Genomic DNA, 16208 nt, shown 5'->3' on the forward strand with positions numbered 1-16208 from the left:
CGGAAAATTAGAACGTGCACCCATCACATATTATTACACTCCCTTCGTCTAAGAAGGGATTTTACCTATACAAAATTTCGTTCGATTTCTAGAAAAAAAATTTTTTTCACGAATTTTGTCCCTGCAAAATGTACACACTGACCGACTGAGGGCGATAATGCCGCCGGTATCATTTTGTTTAGATTTGTATATTCAGTGATTTGATTATATCTAATGTGCTAAAAATATTATATATTTTTTATTTATATTCTTCAAAAACTTATTACATAGAAGTTTTCATCATTGACCTGCACATTGCAAATTAGTTAAACATCAAAAATATAAATTTTCAATATGAATGAATATGAATCTTAAAGTACCAAACATTGGATAAGAAAGTTGTACAATCTCAAACAATTAGGGAGACATTATTCTAGATCTGGTCAATGTTTGTTGCGTCGTTTATTTGTCAACAAAAAAATACGATATTCTCGATAATCCAACCCCGACATTACAAGAATTCATTGTTTGGTAGTAAGTGGACGCCCATTTGACCATGCCTGCAGATTGGAGAAAAATAATTTTTGATCCGTTCAAACCACTCCGATCCGAACATAATGATTTACATATTCATATATATAAATAACTTTGATTCGATGTATAAGTGAAAAGTACATATTTTCCCGTGCAAGTCCAAGTTGCTCATTACTTTCGTTTCTTTGTATATATTATTTTAGTTACTGTATGCTCTTGTTGTGTTTTCCATGTCTGGTCTTTGTTCCTGGACTACATTCTTTTGATTTCCGCTAGAAGCTTTGTTCCCTTGATTACTCTTTCAAATATTTTGATGGTTTGAATGATTTTGTTTTTTTACTATATTAAATCAAGTTATATTGTCATGCGATCAACTAACGATATTATTATATTACTGCTATAGCATTGATAATTATGTTTTTGCAATAAACGATTTATCTATTTATTCTAAACATGTTAAATGGTCTCCCTCTTAAAAGCAATGTTTAAACTTGAGTGAAAGTTGTCAATAGAGTTTCCGTCAGTAAAGCACTGTTTTCTATGTATCCGGTCAAGTAAGTGCCTGTGCACTAAAGTGACACATTCAGACAATTAATGGAATAAATGCAAAGTCAAGAAAACAATTATAAAGTAAAACATAAAATAAAATGAACAAATGGCCAAAACATAAGAACACCCAATAACCATCCTCCATCTTTCAAAAATGTTTATAAAATAGAAAAGTTAATGTTTACTCTTAGCCCCAACCTTTGAACTTGCAATTGAGGACAGCGAACCGAATTAGGAACAATTCATAATAGTAATGGAATCGATTTTCTGTTGAATTTCTTTCATATACAGTGTATGTAGTTGTTTATTGTATATTGTTTGACTCTAGCGATAAAGATATAAAAAATATAAATTTTATATTAATATATTAAACAAACAACGACCTAGGAGCAACAGAATAAAAATGATTTAGTGACCTTTCGACCCTGACCTCTGCGACACTTTAAAGTAGACTTATTTTTCCACGCTAGCACTGAGTTAAGCCAAAGACGCAATGTTTTAAGCAAGATACTCTAGTGTTTGTGAGCAAGGTCACATTTCCGGTAGTACGAACCGATTCCAGACCTTAAATTACCTCCTCTTCGTATCAGACAAATTTGTGTAGACTATTAGGGGGGCGACTATGGCAAGCCAAAGTGGACAAAAATCTATATTTTGTAATATTAGAAACTAATTTTTTAATATTACAAAATATATTTTTAATATTAGAAAATATTTTTTGATATTAGAAATTCATTTTGTAATATTAAAAATTCTTTTTCTAATATTACAAATTCATGATTTAGTAATATTACAAAATATCACACAAATAGTAATATTACAAATTAAATTTGTAATATTAGAAAATGAATTTGTAATATTAGAAAATCACTTTGGAATATTGCAAAATCAGTCACGTATTTTGATATTACAAAATGATTTTCTTTTATTAAAAAATCGTAATGGAATAAAGCAAATTCATTTTGTAATGTTAGAAAATTAATTTCTAATATTAAAAAGGGTTTTGTTATATCAGAAATCCAATTTGTAATATAAGAAAATAAATTAGTAATATTAGAAAAAAAAATAATATTAAAAAATCATCTTTTGATATTAGAAAACCCTTATTTTGTACTAATAGAGAGCATACTTTTTGATAAATTTGTTATATTAAAAATTAATTTGTAATATTAAAAAATCATTTTTTTGATATTTGAAAACACCTATTTTTATCCACTTTGGCTTGCCATAGACGACCATTTTATTCATGATGGGGATGGTGCTGGCAGTTTTTTGAAAATGAATATTCTGGCCTTGTGTATTGTTTGGATTTTTCCAAAACAGACCACATGTGGAGTTTTGGACAGGTTGTTTTTACGGCTTTGGCTATCCTTGCAGATCTTGTCCGAGCGTTTCTTACGGGGATTTTCTTAGTACATGTAAGTTCAAATTGTAGAGCGGAGCCCAACCTTAGGAATACCTGACTGAATAATTCGGGCAGAGTATATCCTACTAGCGTCCGTGCTGCTGTGTTGAAGATCTGGCCTATTCCAAGACCCCACGAGGGTCCGGGAGAGTTTCCCCACTCTAACTAATTGGGAGTACGTCAAGTTGAGCAACTGTATAGTGTATTGGAAATAGTTTCATTTGATACTAATATACGAGTTTGAAATAGTGTCGCAAGCATGATAACTGCACTCATCCCAACACGTAGTGACACGCTTGTTTATTGCATCACCGGTACCATTCCCAACACACTGGGAATTAATGTTATTGTAACCATGTGTAATTTCAAAAAAAGAAATAAACTGTATTTCGTCTAAATATCTAGCGTGAATTGACCCAAGTGTATCACTAACGTGTGGATGGTACATGTACACACTGTTATCTTGAAAATGTAAAGTTTTCAAAACTACTCGGAAGTAGTTTCCCAATTCCAATGTCTCAAATAACAAGTGGACGACCCTTTGGCTCTGAAGCGTAGGTGTGTGTGTGGGGGGGGGGGCGAAATTTGTTTCGCAAATTTTGAAAATTATTATTCTGCACTGAACACAACTGGCAGTTCCAGTATCTTAATCAAATTATTTTTGCAGTGTTATTCATAGTACATTTTTGTTGCATAATCTCACATATATATTTTTTGTAGTGATATTGACATTAAAAAAAAGATCAGAAAAGGGGTGGAGCATTAATAATAATAAAAAAACAACTCAAAAATCACTTTTCGTTCTTATAGTTTGTTATTTGATTGTAACAATTTCGAGATAGAAGTTATGCATACATTGTAATAAGATTTATCTTCTTAAAGTGTTTTTCTTTTTTTTAAAAAAAAATACAGATCTGTTTCCGTTTAAGGCTCCTGATATTTTAAAAACAAATCCATATAGAATTCACATACCGACGTCGTGTTGATATACCCTTAAAAAATAAAAACAAAGAGCGTGATCTGTTTTTTGTTTTTGTTTTTATTTTTATTTTATCTTCTTTATATATAATATTGGTTTTGTACATGCAGGCATGCGAAAATTAAAGAAATCTCGGAAGGGCGATTTCAGAGTTTTTTTCATGGGATTGGGGTATTTGAAGATGAAAATCCTGACTTCAATCATAAGTCATTTTTTAACAGTTTTCTTTTAATTCCATTAGGGGGGTGTCGCCGTAACCCTTAGGCTCCCATACCCTGGCTAACGGCCTTGCATATTTTCATGTCATGTTATTAAGATCTGTCCCATTTCAATCAGAAGATCTTGTATTTCTTCTGATTATTATTATTCTTTTTTTTCTGCCGCCCAATTTGCCCCTTGTTAAAAACAATTGTATCACGAAAAGATTTTGACCATCTTTCGCAATCTGAGAGAAGACTTTGGAATTGTATTCATTTGTCGATTAAGAGTTATCCGACGACAGCGGAAAAACTATCTTAGACCGTTATAGGAAAGTTGCAATTTGTTAAGAAACAGAGGGCAATACTATTTGACAATGTTTCGAAAATATTTTAGGTTTCCCCTGTTATACGTGATTTCGCGACTTATAATGAAACGATTCAGTTGGTCATTACAACTTTAAAACCGTAAGTCATACAATAATACTACAAAGCCACTTTGTTCCAACATTGTTGTGCTAACCTGACACAGTCTAGGCAAATTATAACGTTATTTATTGATTATTTTGGTGAAATTAAAAGAAAAAAATATGTTATCACTAAAGTTACATGTACTACTAAATCGCAGTTTCTTATTAGTATAATAACAATTTTGTTTATTTAATAATTGTCATAAACCTTACCATTTAAAATATATGCTAGAGATAATTGACCATTTTTCATTACATCATCATACACCTAGGACATATCAAAGTACTAAACAGAGGTCGATTCATTTTGCCCGGATCCTAACAATAGAGGTACTACTCCAAATAAGACTTAAACAACTGAGTAGATATTTTGACCAAAATAAGACAGGTGGACCATCACGTTTTCTTGATATACTTTCGTCAGTAATTGTATATAAAGATTTCGAAATGTATACGGAGGATGGATGCAAAATAATGCTATACTATGGTCCGTGGAAGGGGGGAGGGGGGCTTAGAATAACATACGTGAATAGAAATTAAAAGTCCATCAAAACACGAAAATTTCTACAACAGGGTACAACTTCACAACCCTATAAGTGAAAACAGGCTGATAGAATCATACAGCGGATTCTCCGAAGTCTCATATTTAAACTTAAGCTTTGGATGTCTAGATACAGCTAGCCGTGCTGAAACAATAACATAATAAACCGAATAAGTACTTCAACTCACCCACAATTCTGTCGATCTCTCCGCAGAAAAAAAACTATAGAAATCAATAATAAAAATACCTACTATGATTTAATCTTTATAATCTACAATATTTTTTTTTACTATTTAATTTTGGCAAACTGAAATCTTTCTTCATTCTTCTTCTGTGAACTCTTTTAGTGTTGGTTCACTCTTGGCTCTTTCAGGCTTTGACAATTTGAAAATTTTCAGGCAGTTTTTCTCTTTAGTCTGAAGTCTATAATAGCACTGAGAAACAATCATTTTGTCACCTTTTGGACTCAAGCAAATTTTCCATGGCCACTGAATACCCTGGTTAACAACGACACCTTCCAACCGACCATCTGAACTAATCTGGATGATTTTATGCTGGTCCCATGCAGCAACAAGAATTTTTCCACCGTAAAACGCGACCCCTCTCGGGAGCTTTATGCTTTCATGCGAGAAGTTCCATATCTTGGTGCCACGGACCGTCAAACACATGATCGAAGTATTTGGATGACCGTTCCGCGTAACAACGACCTTTTCTCCTAACGGATCGACGGCAATGTACATCAAACTCTCTGCACGGATCGGAATTGAGGTTGTTTTGATCCATGCATTGTGATCGCGCTGGAAAACATAGATATTCTTGCTTGAGCAGGTCGCTAAGGTTCCTTTGTTGTAGGACACTGAGTAACATTTATCATTGACGGAGAGGACTTCATCGGAATAAATTCTATTATGTTCGATCTTCTGGTGTTTTAGTCGCATAGTATCGGGCAGGCAGACGACGACATCCATGTCACCTACAGCTGTGACGTCGCCTGGACTTGAAGAGAACTTTGTCATGGTAAGGAATTGGTATTTCGGATCGAGAAGTTTCAGAGAACTATTAGCCGAATCAGACAATACTACGTAACCCGTTTTCAGTATACAAGCACCTTCAATATTACACTCCTTTTGGAATGCTACGGCTACATCAAGTTCCGTTTTGAGAGTAGCCTTGATTGTTTTAGTACTTTTGTATGCAATAGTCGCGGGCTGTTCAGGTTCATAGTCAATTTGGGTTGGTCCTCTTAAAGATTTACCGTCGACGTCGGACAGTCGTGATGTTCTTGATGTAGAATCCCCCTTTTCGCTAATTGACCTAATCGACAGCAGTGAGACACCTTGAGGATTGTGTGATGTCGGACGATGCGTGTTGGGCCGGACAAACGCTATATCAACGGTTGACCGAGCTGTTCTTGGCGCATTTATAAAATCGTACATGTAATCTTGGTTTGAAACCCCAAGAATTCCGTGATTTTGACCAAGTCCAGCTATTTTGCTCCGAGTTCTGTCAATGTTTAATGTACCAACACTTTTGATCTGGAATAAAATGTGCTCAATTTCTCGATTTGGGTGGAAAGACACTCTAACATCGCGTAGAGTTTCAATCATATCCTTTAGTCTTTGTTGTCGCTCAGTGTAACGCTTAAAGTGATCATTGTATTTCATTAAAAACTTTATTTCGTCCGCAAAATCCAAAGCTTCTTGAATGGTTTTTGTAGATTCTTCTATTTCATTTAACAGTCCATGGCAGATATCAATCTCCGTCTGTAACACACCACCTTCCTTCATCCGGGCTTGTGCCATCTTATCAAGTATTCTACTTTCCATTTGCCCGAAGAATTCTAGAAAACGTTGTCGTATGTCTCCAAGTTGGTTTTTGATTTCCATCTCGGTTTTTTCCATAGATTCAAGTTGAACATGACGGTTATTCATGACTTTTTCAGTAGTTGTAATTTGTTCCGAAAGGCCGGAAATTATCTTGCTACTTCCCATGCGCCGTTTGCTGATTGCTTCGGACAAGGGGAGAACTGATTCGCACGTTTTGTGAGTGATATTTGCACATAACGAGCATGCAAGGGTCATGTGTTGCTCACAAAAGAACTCGACCTCTTTACTCATGTGAAATGGACATTGTTTTGATGTTTGGTCATCACTGAGTGTCAACAATTTGAGAATATTCACAAGCGATTCATTTGTATGAAGTTCGTCCGACCAGGCAACTGGTTCTTTTCCAATAAATTGAGGGATACTAGTTTGTCGTCTGCACGTGGGACATTCGAAACCTTTTGGCTTTTTCACATTCTTTACGTTTTCGACTATAAATCCAGTTATGCAGTTCTTACAAAATGAATGCAGACAAAGAAGTGTTTTCGGGTCATTCAGGTTGTTCCTGCAGATGTGACAAATAAGTTCCTCCTTGGCGGCCTTAATTGCACTTGCCATCTTCACAACTATGAAAAACAAAGTAAACATTTTGTTCCACTGGAGGCACATGGTTATGTAGAAAAAAAGATTAAGTGTTAGTATCTGTAAGAACCAGGCAGTGGGTGAAACATGCTATCATTTGACAGTGTAATATGATTATTTGCACCAACAGAATCAAGGAACAAGGACAACATATCATATTGGTGACTTGAGTTATAATTTGATTGAAATGCACTGAAAGGAGCATTTCAAGGGCAGATAATTCTGTCCAAAACATCATTTTTCTAACATTTTATTGAAAAAAATTGAGCAAATCCAATGATGTAGTACGAGATCTAATAATGGTCTTTATGATATTTTATTGTCAGATTGGTGGGGTTTTGACATGCATGTTTCTAATTTTTCCCATTAAGCTTGGTTCTTACAAATACTTACACTTAATTTTGTTTGGATTATTGATTGAAATTTCTTAACATTCCGGGTTTTGTTCATTTACAAAATGAGTGTATCATTTTTGTATGTACGCTACCGTGTAAAAGCGTTGACCGTATCACATTTCCGATGAACCACGCTTTCGAATCTTTTCCAAATTGTGCGACCCGTCAACGCTATTACATGATGATGAAACATCAAAAATGAAACATTCAATTCCTACAACTAAATTTCATTAGTTACTCCTAAATTTTATTTTTTGACATAAAAAGAAAGTATGCCATGTAATTGTGATTACGATCTATAAAAATAGCTCGAAACTGTGTTTCATCAGCTCAAAAAACATCAGGAATTAAGTGAGTGAGGTGGGTTTTATCGTCCTTGACTACCCTGTCGGGTCTCGCACGGATGGTAACGATTCTCCAAACTCGGCGGGTGTTTCTAGAAAAGCAGAGGACGCTTACTCTACCGGTGCACCTGGTCCATGCTCCCAGTTTTTAATGGAGTCCGAGTTGCTAATTTACTTTTGTTACTTTGTATGTATGATTTTAGTTACTTTATGTTCTTTGTTGTGTATGTCTGTTTTCCATGTCTGGTCCTTGTCCCTGGATTACATTCTTTTGATTACCGCTATAACCTTGGTTCCCTTGATTACTCTTCCAAAGAGGTGAACGTATTTTTATGATATGCACATTACATGTAATTACTTAAACATCTCATATTGTGCTTTTTCTCAAATCCACCAATCTACTCAAAAGTTTAAAAACATTCTATTTGGATTATTTTTTTCGTTGATTTATTACATCTGCATGTAGGTTTTCCTTTTGTACATTTTAGGTCCATCTATTCTACCTTATTAAACCAGGTTTATAATTAATATAGTACCAATTGAATGATAATTGAATTAAGGAGGAAACCTTAATTTTTTATTAATGTATGTAATACATAATGTATATTGCAGTGAAGGATCGAGTGAAGTTTTCCGAGGGTTGGGAACTCGTTTGCAAATGGTGTCAATTTAGAGCTGAATTTGAAAAAAAACTAATCACAGATATTATGAATCCCTTTTATTAATAATTTGAATCCGCCCAATATTGAATTAAAATATTGAAATTATAAAGAAATAGCGCATTCGATTTGTTGAGCAACTGTATAGTGTATTGGAAATAGTTTCATTTGATACTAATATACGAGTTTGAAATAGTGTCGCAAGCATGATAACTGCACTCATCCCAACACGTAGTGACACGCTTGTTTATTGCATCACCGGTACCATTCCCAACACACTGGGAATTAATGTTATTGTAACCATGTGTAATTTCAAAAAAAGAAATAAACTGTATTTCGTCTAAATATCTAGCGTGAATTGACCCAAGTGTATCACTAACGTGTGGATGGTACATGTACACACTGTTATCTTGAAAATGTAAAGTTTTCAAAACTACTCGGAAGTAGTTTCCCAATTCCAATGTCTCAAATAACAAGTGGACGACCCTTTGGCTCTGAAGCGTAGGTGTGTGTGTGTGGGGGGGGGGGGGGCGAAATTTGTTTCGCAAATTTTGAAAATTATTATTCTGCACTGAACACAACTGGCAGTCCCAGTATCTTAATCAAATCATTTTTGCAGTGTTATTCATAGTACATTTTTGTTGCATAATCTCACATATATATTTTTGTAGTGATATTTGCATTGAAAAAGAACAGAAAAGGGGTGGAGCATTAATAATAAAAAAAAACAACTCAAAAATCACTTTTCGTTCTTATAGTTTGTTATTTGATTGTAACAACTTCGAGATAGAAGTTATGCATACATTGTAATAAGATTTATCTTCTTAAAGTGTTTTTCTTTTTTTTCAAAAAATACAGATCTGTTTCCGTTTAAGGCTCCTGATATTTTAAAAACAAATCCATATAGAATTCACATACCGACGTCGTGTTGATATACCCTTAAAAAATAAAAACAAAGAGCGTGATCTGTTTTTTGTTTTTGTTTTTATTTTTATTTTATTTTCTTTATATATAATATTGGTTTTGTACATGCAGGCATGCGAAAATTAAAGAAATCTCGGAAGGGCGATTTCAGAGTTTTTTTCATGGGATTGGGGTATTTGAAGATGAAAATCCTGACTTCAATCATAAGTCATTTTTTAACAGTTTTCTTTTAATTCCATTAGGGGGGTGTCGCCGTAACCCTTAGGCTCCCATACCCTGGCTAACGGCCTTGCATATTTTCATGTCATGTTATTAAGATCTGTCCCATTTCAATCAGAAGATCTTGTATTTCTTCTGATTATTATTATTCTTTTTTTTCTGCCGCCCAATTTGCCCCTTGTTAAAAACAATTGTATCACGAAAAGATTTTGACCATCTTTCGCAATCTGAGAGAAGACTTTGGAATTGTATTCATTTGTCGATTAAGAGTTATCCGACGACAGCGGAAAAACTATCTTAGACCGCTATAGGAAAGTTGCAATTTGTTAAGAAACAGAGGGCAATACTATTTGACAATGTTTCGAAAATATTTTAGGTTTCCCCTGTTATACGTGATTTCGCGACTTATAATGAAACGATTCAGTTGGTCATTACAACTTTAAAACCGTAAGTCATACAATAATACTACAAAGCCACTTTGTTCCAACATTGTTGTGCTAACTTGACACAGTCTAGGCAAATTATAACGTTATTTATTGATTATTTTGGTGAAATTAAAAGAAAAAAATATGTTATCACTAAAGTTACATGTACTACTAAATCGCAGTTTCTTATTAGTATAATAACAATTTTGTTTATTTAATAATTGTCATAAACCTTACCATTTAAAATATATGCTAGAGATAATTGACTATTTTTCATTACATCATCATACACCTAGGACATATCAAAGTACTAAACAGAGGTCGATTCATTTTGCCCGGATCCTAACAATAGAGGTACTACTCCAAATAAGACTTAAACAACTGAGTAGATATTTTGACCAAAATAAGACAGGTGGACCATCACGTTTTCTTGATATACTTTCGTCAGTAATTGTATATAAAGATTTCGAAATGTATACGGAGGATGGATGCAAAATAATGCTATACTATGGTCCGTGGAAGGGGGGAGGGGGGCTTAGAATAACATACGTGAATAGAAATTAAAAGTCCATCAAAACACGAAAATTTCTACAACAGGGTACAACTTCACAACCCTATAAGTGAAAACAGGCTGATAGAATCATACAGCGGATTCTCCGAAGTCTCATATTTAAACTTAAGCTTTGGATGTCTAGATACAGCTAGCCGTGCTGAAACAATAACATAATAAACCGAATAAGTACTTCAACTCACCCACAATTCTGTCGATCTCTCCGCAGAAAAAAAACTATAGAAATCAATAATAAAAATACCTACTATGATTTAATCTTTATAATCTACAATATTTTTTTTTACTATTTAATTTTGGCAAACTGAAATCTTTCTTCATTCTTCTTCTGTGAACTCTTTTAGTGTTGGTTCACTCTTGGCTCTTTCAGGCTTTGACAATTTGAAAATTTTCAGGCAGTTTTTCTCTTTAGTCTGAAGTCTATAATAGCACTGAGAAACAATCATTTTGTCACCTTTTGGACTCAAGCAAATTTTCCATGGCCACTGAATACCCTGGTTAACAACGACACCTTCCAACCGACCATCTGAACTAATCTGGATGATTTTATGCTGGTCCCATGCAGCAACAAGAATTTTTCCACCGTAAAACGCGACCCCTCTCGGGAGCTTTATGCTTTCATGCGAGAAGTTCCATATCTTGGTGCCACGGACCGTCAAACACATGATCGAAGTATTTGGATGACCGTTCCGCGTAACAACGACCTTTTCTCCTAACGGATCGACGGCAATGTACATCAAACTCTCTGCACGGATCGGAATTGAGGTTGTTTTGATCCATGCATTGTGATCGCGCTGGAAAACATAGATATTCTTGCTTGAGCAGGTCGCTAAGGTTCCTTTGTTGTAGGACACTGAGTAACATTTATCATTGACGGAGAGGACTTCATCGGAATAAATTCTATTATGTTCGATCTTCTGGTGTTTTAGTCGCATAGTATCGGGCAGGCAGACGACGACATCCATGTCACCTACAGCTGTGACGTCGCCTGGACTTGAAGAGAACTTTGTCATGGTAAGGAATTGGTATTTCGGATCGAGAAGTTTCAGAGAACTATTAGCCGAATCAGACAATACTACGTAACCCGTTTTCAGTATACAAGCACCTTCAATATTACACTCCTTTTGGAATGCTACGGCTACATCAAGTTCCGTTTTGAGAGTAGCCTTGATTGTTTTAGTACTTTTGTATGCAATAGTCGCGGGCTGTTCAGGTTCATAGTCAATTTGGGTTGGTCCTCTTAAAGATTTACCGTCGACGTCGGACAGTCGTGATGTTCTTGATGTAGAATCCCCCTTTTCGCTAATTGACCTAATCGACAGCAGTGAGACACCTTGAGGATTGTGTGATGTCGGACGATGCGTGTTGGGCCGGACAAACGCTATATCAACGGTTGACCGAGCTGTTCTTGGCGCATTTATAAAATCGTACATGTAATCTTGGTTTGAAACCCCAAGAATTCCGTGATTTTGACCAAGTCCAGCTATTTTGCTCCGAGTTCTGTCAATGTTTAATGTACCAACACTTTTGATCTGGAATAAAATGTGCTCAATTTCTCGATTTGGGTGGAAAGACACTCTAACATCGCGTAGAGTTTCAATCATATCTTTTAGTCTTTGTTGTCGCTCAGTGTAACGCTTAAAGTGATCATTGTATTTCATTAAAAACTTTATTTCGTCCGCAAAATCCAAAGCTTCTTGAATGGTTTTTGTAGATTCTTCTATTTCATTTAACAGTCCATGGCAGATATCAATCTCCGTCTGTAACACACCACCTTCCTTCATCCGGGCTTGTGCCATCTTATCAAGTATTCTACTTTCCATTTGCCCGAAGAATTCTAGAAAACGTTGTCGCATGTCTCCAAGTTGGTTTTTGATTTCCATCTCGGTTTTTTCCATAGATTCAAGTTGAACATGACGGTTATTCATGACTTTTTCAGTAGTTGTAATTTGTTCCGATAGGCCGGAAATTATCTTGCTACTTCCCATGCGCCGTTTGCTGATTGCTTCGGACAAGGGGAGAACTGATTCGCACGTTTTGTGAGTGATATTTGCACATAACGAGCATGCGAGGGTCATGTGTTGCTCACAAAAGAACTCGACCTCTTTACTCATGTGAAATGGACATTGTTTTGATGTTTGGTCATCACTGAGTGTCAACAATTTGAGAATATTCACAAGCGATTCATTTGTATGAAGTTCGTCCGACCAGGCAACTGGTTCTTTTCCAATAAATTGAGGGATACTAGTTTGTCGTCTGCACGTGGGACATTCGAAACCTTTTGGCTTTTTCACATTCTTTACGTTTTCGACTATAAATCCAGTTATGCAGTTCTTACAAAATGAATGCAGACAAAGAAGTGTTTTCGGGTCATTCAGGTTGTTCCTGCAGATGTGACAAATAAGTTCCTCCTTGGCGGCCTTAATTGCACTTGCCATCTTCACAACTATGAAAAACAAAGTAAACATTTTGTTCCACTGGAGGCACATGGTTATGTAGAAAAAAAAGATTAAGTGTTAGTATCTGTAAGAACCAGGCAGTGGGTGAAACATGCTATCATTTGACAGTGTAATATGATTATTTGCACCAACAGAATCAAGGAACAAGGACAACATATCATATTGGTGACTTGAGTTATAATTTGATTGAAATGCACTGAAAGGAGCATTTCAAGGGCAGATAATTCTGTCCAAAACATCATTTTTCTAACATTTTATTGAAAAAAATTGAGCAAATCCAATGATGTAGTACGAGATCTAATAATGGTCTTTATGATATTTTATTGTCAGATTGGTGGGGTTTTGACATGCATGTTTCTAATTTTTCCCATTAAGCTTGGTTCTTACAAATACTTACACTTAATTTTGTTTGGATTATTGATTGAAATTTCTTAACATTCCGGGTTTTGTTCATTTACAAAATGAGTGTATCATTTTTGTATGTACGCTACCGTGTAAAAGCGTTGACCGTATCACATTTCCGATGAACCACGCTTTCGAATCTTTTCCAAATTGTGCGACCCGTCAACGCTATTACATGATGATGAAACATCAAAAATGAAACATTCAATTCCTACAACTAAATTTCATTACTCCTAAATTTTATTTTTTGACATAAAAAGAAAGTATGCCATGTAATTGTGATTACGATCTATAAAAATAGCTCGAAACTGTGTTTCATCAGCTCAAAAAACATCAGGAATTATGCCGATTCTCCAAGTGAGTGAGGTGGGTTTTATCGTCCTTGACTACCCTGTCGGGTCTCGCACGGATGGTAACGATTCTCCAAACTCGGCGGGTGTTTCTAGAAAAGCAGAGGACGCTTACTCTACCGGTGCACCTGGTCCATGCTCCCAGTTTTTAATGGAGTCCGAGTTGCTAATTTACTTTTGTTACTTTGTATGTATGATTTTAGTTACTTTATGTTCTTTGTTGTGTATGTCTGTTTTCCATGTCTGGTCCTTGTCCCTGGATTACATTCTTTTGATTACCGCTATAACCTTGGTTCCCTTGATTACTCTTCCAAAGAGGTGAACGTATTTTTATGATATGCACATTACATGTAATTACTTAAACATCTCATATTGTGCTTTTTCTCAAATCCACCAATCTACTCAAAAGTTTAAAAACATTCTATTTGGATTATTTTTTTCGTTGATTTATTACATCTGCATGTAGGTTTTCCTTTTGTACATTTTAGGTCCATCTATTCTACCTTATTAAACCAGGTTTATAATTAATATAGTACCGATTGAATGATAATTGAATTAAGGAGGAAACCTTAATTTTTTATTAATGTATGTAATATATAATGTATATTGCAGTGAAGGATCGAGTGAAGTTTTCCGAGGGTTGGGAACTCGTTTGCAAATGGTGTCAATTTAGAGCTGAATTTGAAAAAAAACTAATCACAGATATTATGAATCCCTTTTATTAATAATTTGAATCCGCCCAATATTGAATTAAAATATTGAAATTATAAAGAAATAGCGCATTCGATTTAAGGTGAAAAATATTATACTTACATTCGAAATATTGTGTTATTTCGTTGCCATTTATCACATACAGTGAAAAACCAGTTATTGAAATTTAAGAACTGTCTTTCATGCGGACCATAGAGTTTGAAATAAAAAGTTGTTTTGAAATGTTAAGGTTTAAATATAACAGTCACTAATTTGAGTTAAATAATTATGGTAAAATTAACTGCATATTTAATCGGATATTGTAGGGTGCATTCGGTTCTTAACGAAATTCAAATCTTTGCAGTGTCGAACTGGATGGTTGATCTTATATCAGGGGCGTAGCTAGGCCTGTTTTAGTTGTATGCAAAATTACGGCGAGCTGTCTTGGGAGGGTCGCTCAAGGCCCCCAGTGAGTCCGGCAAGGCAAAGCCCTGAGGGAAGCTCCTGAATTTTAACGATTTTAGAGCCCGTTTTTCAGAGCCTATACTACGTTCATGGTATGCATATGTGATAAATAACCTTTATTTCATCTTTAAAATGCGTGTTTTTATTTTTGTTACTTTTTCCGAAAGTACACAACTGCGTATTTGCGTATAGGCAGCTACGCCCCTGTATATTTTGTTTTACTTTTTAACAACGGTTCTACTGAAAATGTGGTTATTACGCCAACTGGAAAGGAAGTGTTAAAAGAATTGTATGGAAGCTACTTGTCATAGATAAAGCCATGTTGCCTACAGACGAAGGTCGTATCTACAAAAATTCGGTTGTCACCGCAGCCTCAGGTCAATATGACGAATACGCCTTAATTTGTTTAAATGCGTTCCCATGGTTCTTCCTTCTTCGGAAATAGATTTCAAAAGGAAAAGCTCGGTGGTTGTCTTGGATGATGCCAGGAATGCTTAATCTTCCGTAGCATTTAATTAAATCCTGGCTTTTAGTAGGTTAAAACTGTTCGTTTCTGTTTTTATTTCATTGTGTTGAGTGATGTGGTTTTCCATTTAGTATTTCTAGCTGTGCACGGTAAACGTCGAATTCATCCCATTTAATGTAAAACACAAAAAGAATAAAAAAAAATAAGTAGTTAATAAAAATACAATTAAAGTACAAAGTAAAGCGAGGTAACTCCAGTTCAACTTTAGTAGCCATGATAAAGGGAAATTGTGTAATAATGGCGCACAAGCTTTTAAACATTTTTTATCGATTTCCTTATGCTTGTAAAAGACATTTCAACTGAGCACATACTCAGATGCAGAGGAAAGGGACTGTCCCTCATGCTCGGAAAAGTTTGTTAATTTTGTTTTAAATTTCAACAAACCCTGACGTTAAGTTCGTAATTTAACAACGATTGGAAGATCAGTTCAAACATTAACCCGAATAATCCAGGCCCTCTCCGTATCCGTTTCACCTCTACTCTCGAGGAGTGATTGTAGGGAACGTAATATTGCGACTGGATTATTTGGGTTTTTCAACCAGAAGAGGAAAGAAAATATCAACTACTCACGAAAAAAAACCCAAAAAACGATAAAATACCGAATATATAAAGAGTCACATAACTTCGAACACTAAGTACCTAATTATTTTAAATGACATAGAT

General features: G+C 35.1%; 2 protein-coding genes across 2 annotated transcripts; both read right to left on the bottom strand.

The window, feature by feature from the left end:
• Positions 1-4892: 4892 nt before the first annotated feature.
• LOC148599677 (uncharacterized) lies at positions 4893-7105 on the bottom strand. The gene has a single exon (XM_088558967.1). The coding sequence runs from the start codon at positions 7093-7095 to the stop codon at positions 4975-4977; it is 2121 nt and encodes a 706-aa protein (XP_088415093.1). The 5' UTR covers positions 7096-7105; the 3' UTR covers positions 4893-4974.
• Positions 7106-10888: 3783 nt separating this feature from the next.
• On the bottom strand, positions 10889-14765 carry LOC148599678 (uncharacterized). Its single transcript, XM_088558962.1, has 2 exons — positions 14678-14765; positions 10889-13099 (listed from the first exon to the last, which is right to left on the bottom strand). Exon 2 carries the CDS (start codon positions 13089-13091, stop codon positions 10971-10973), a length of 2121 nt encoding a protein of 706 aa, XP_088415088.1. The 5' UTR covers positions 13092-13099; positions 14678-14765; the 3' UTR covers positions 10889-10970.
• Positions 14766-16208: the final 1443 nt, after the last annotated feature.

This window comes from Perna viridis, chromosome 13 (assembly GCF_037379345.1).
Source record: "Perna viridis isolate PV_CMFRI_1.1 ecotype Kerala chromosome 13, ASM3737934v1, whole genome shotgun sequence".
NCBI classification, from domain to species: domain Eukaryota; kingdom Metazoa; phylum Mollusca; class Bivalvia; order Mytilida; family Mytilidae; genus Perna; species Perna viridis.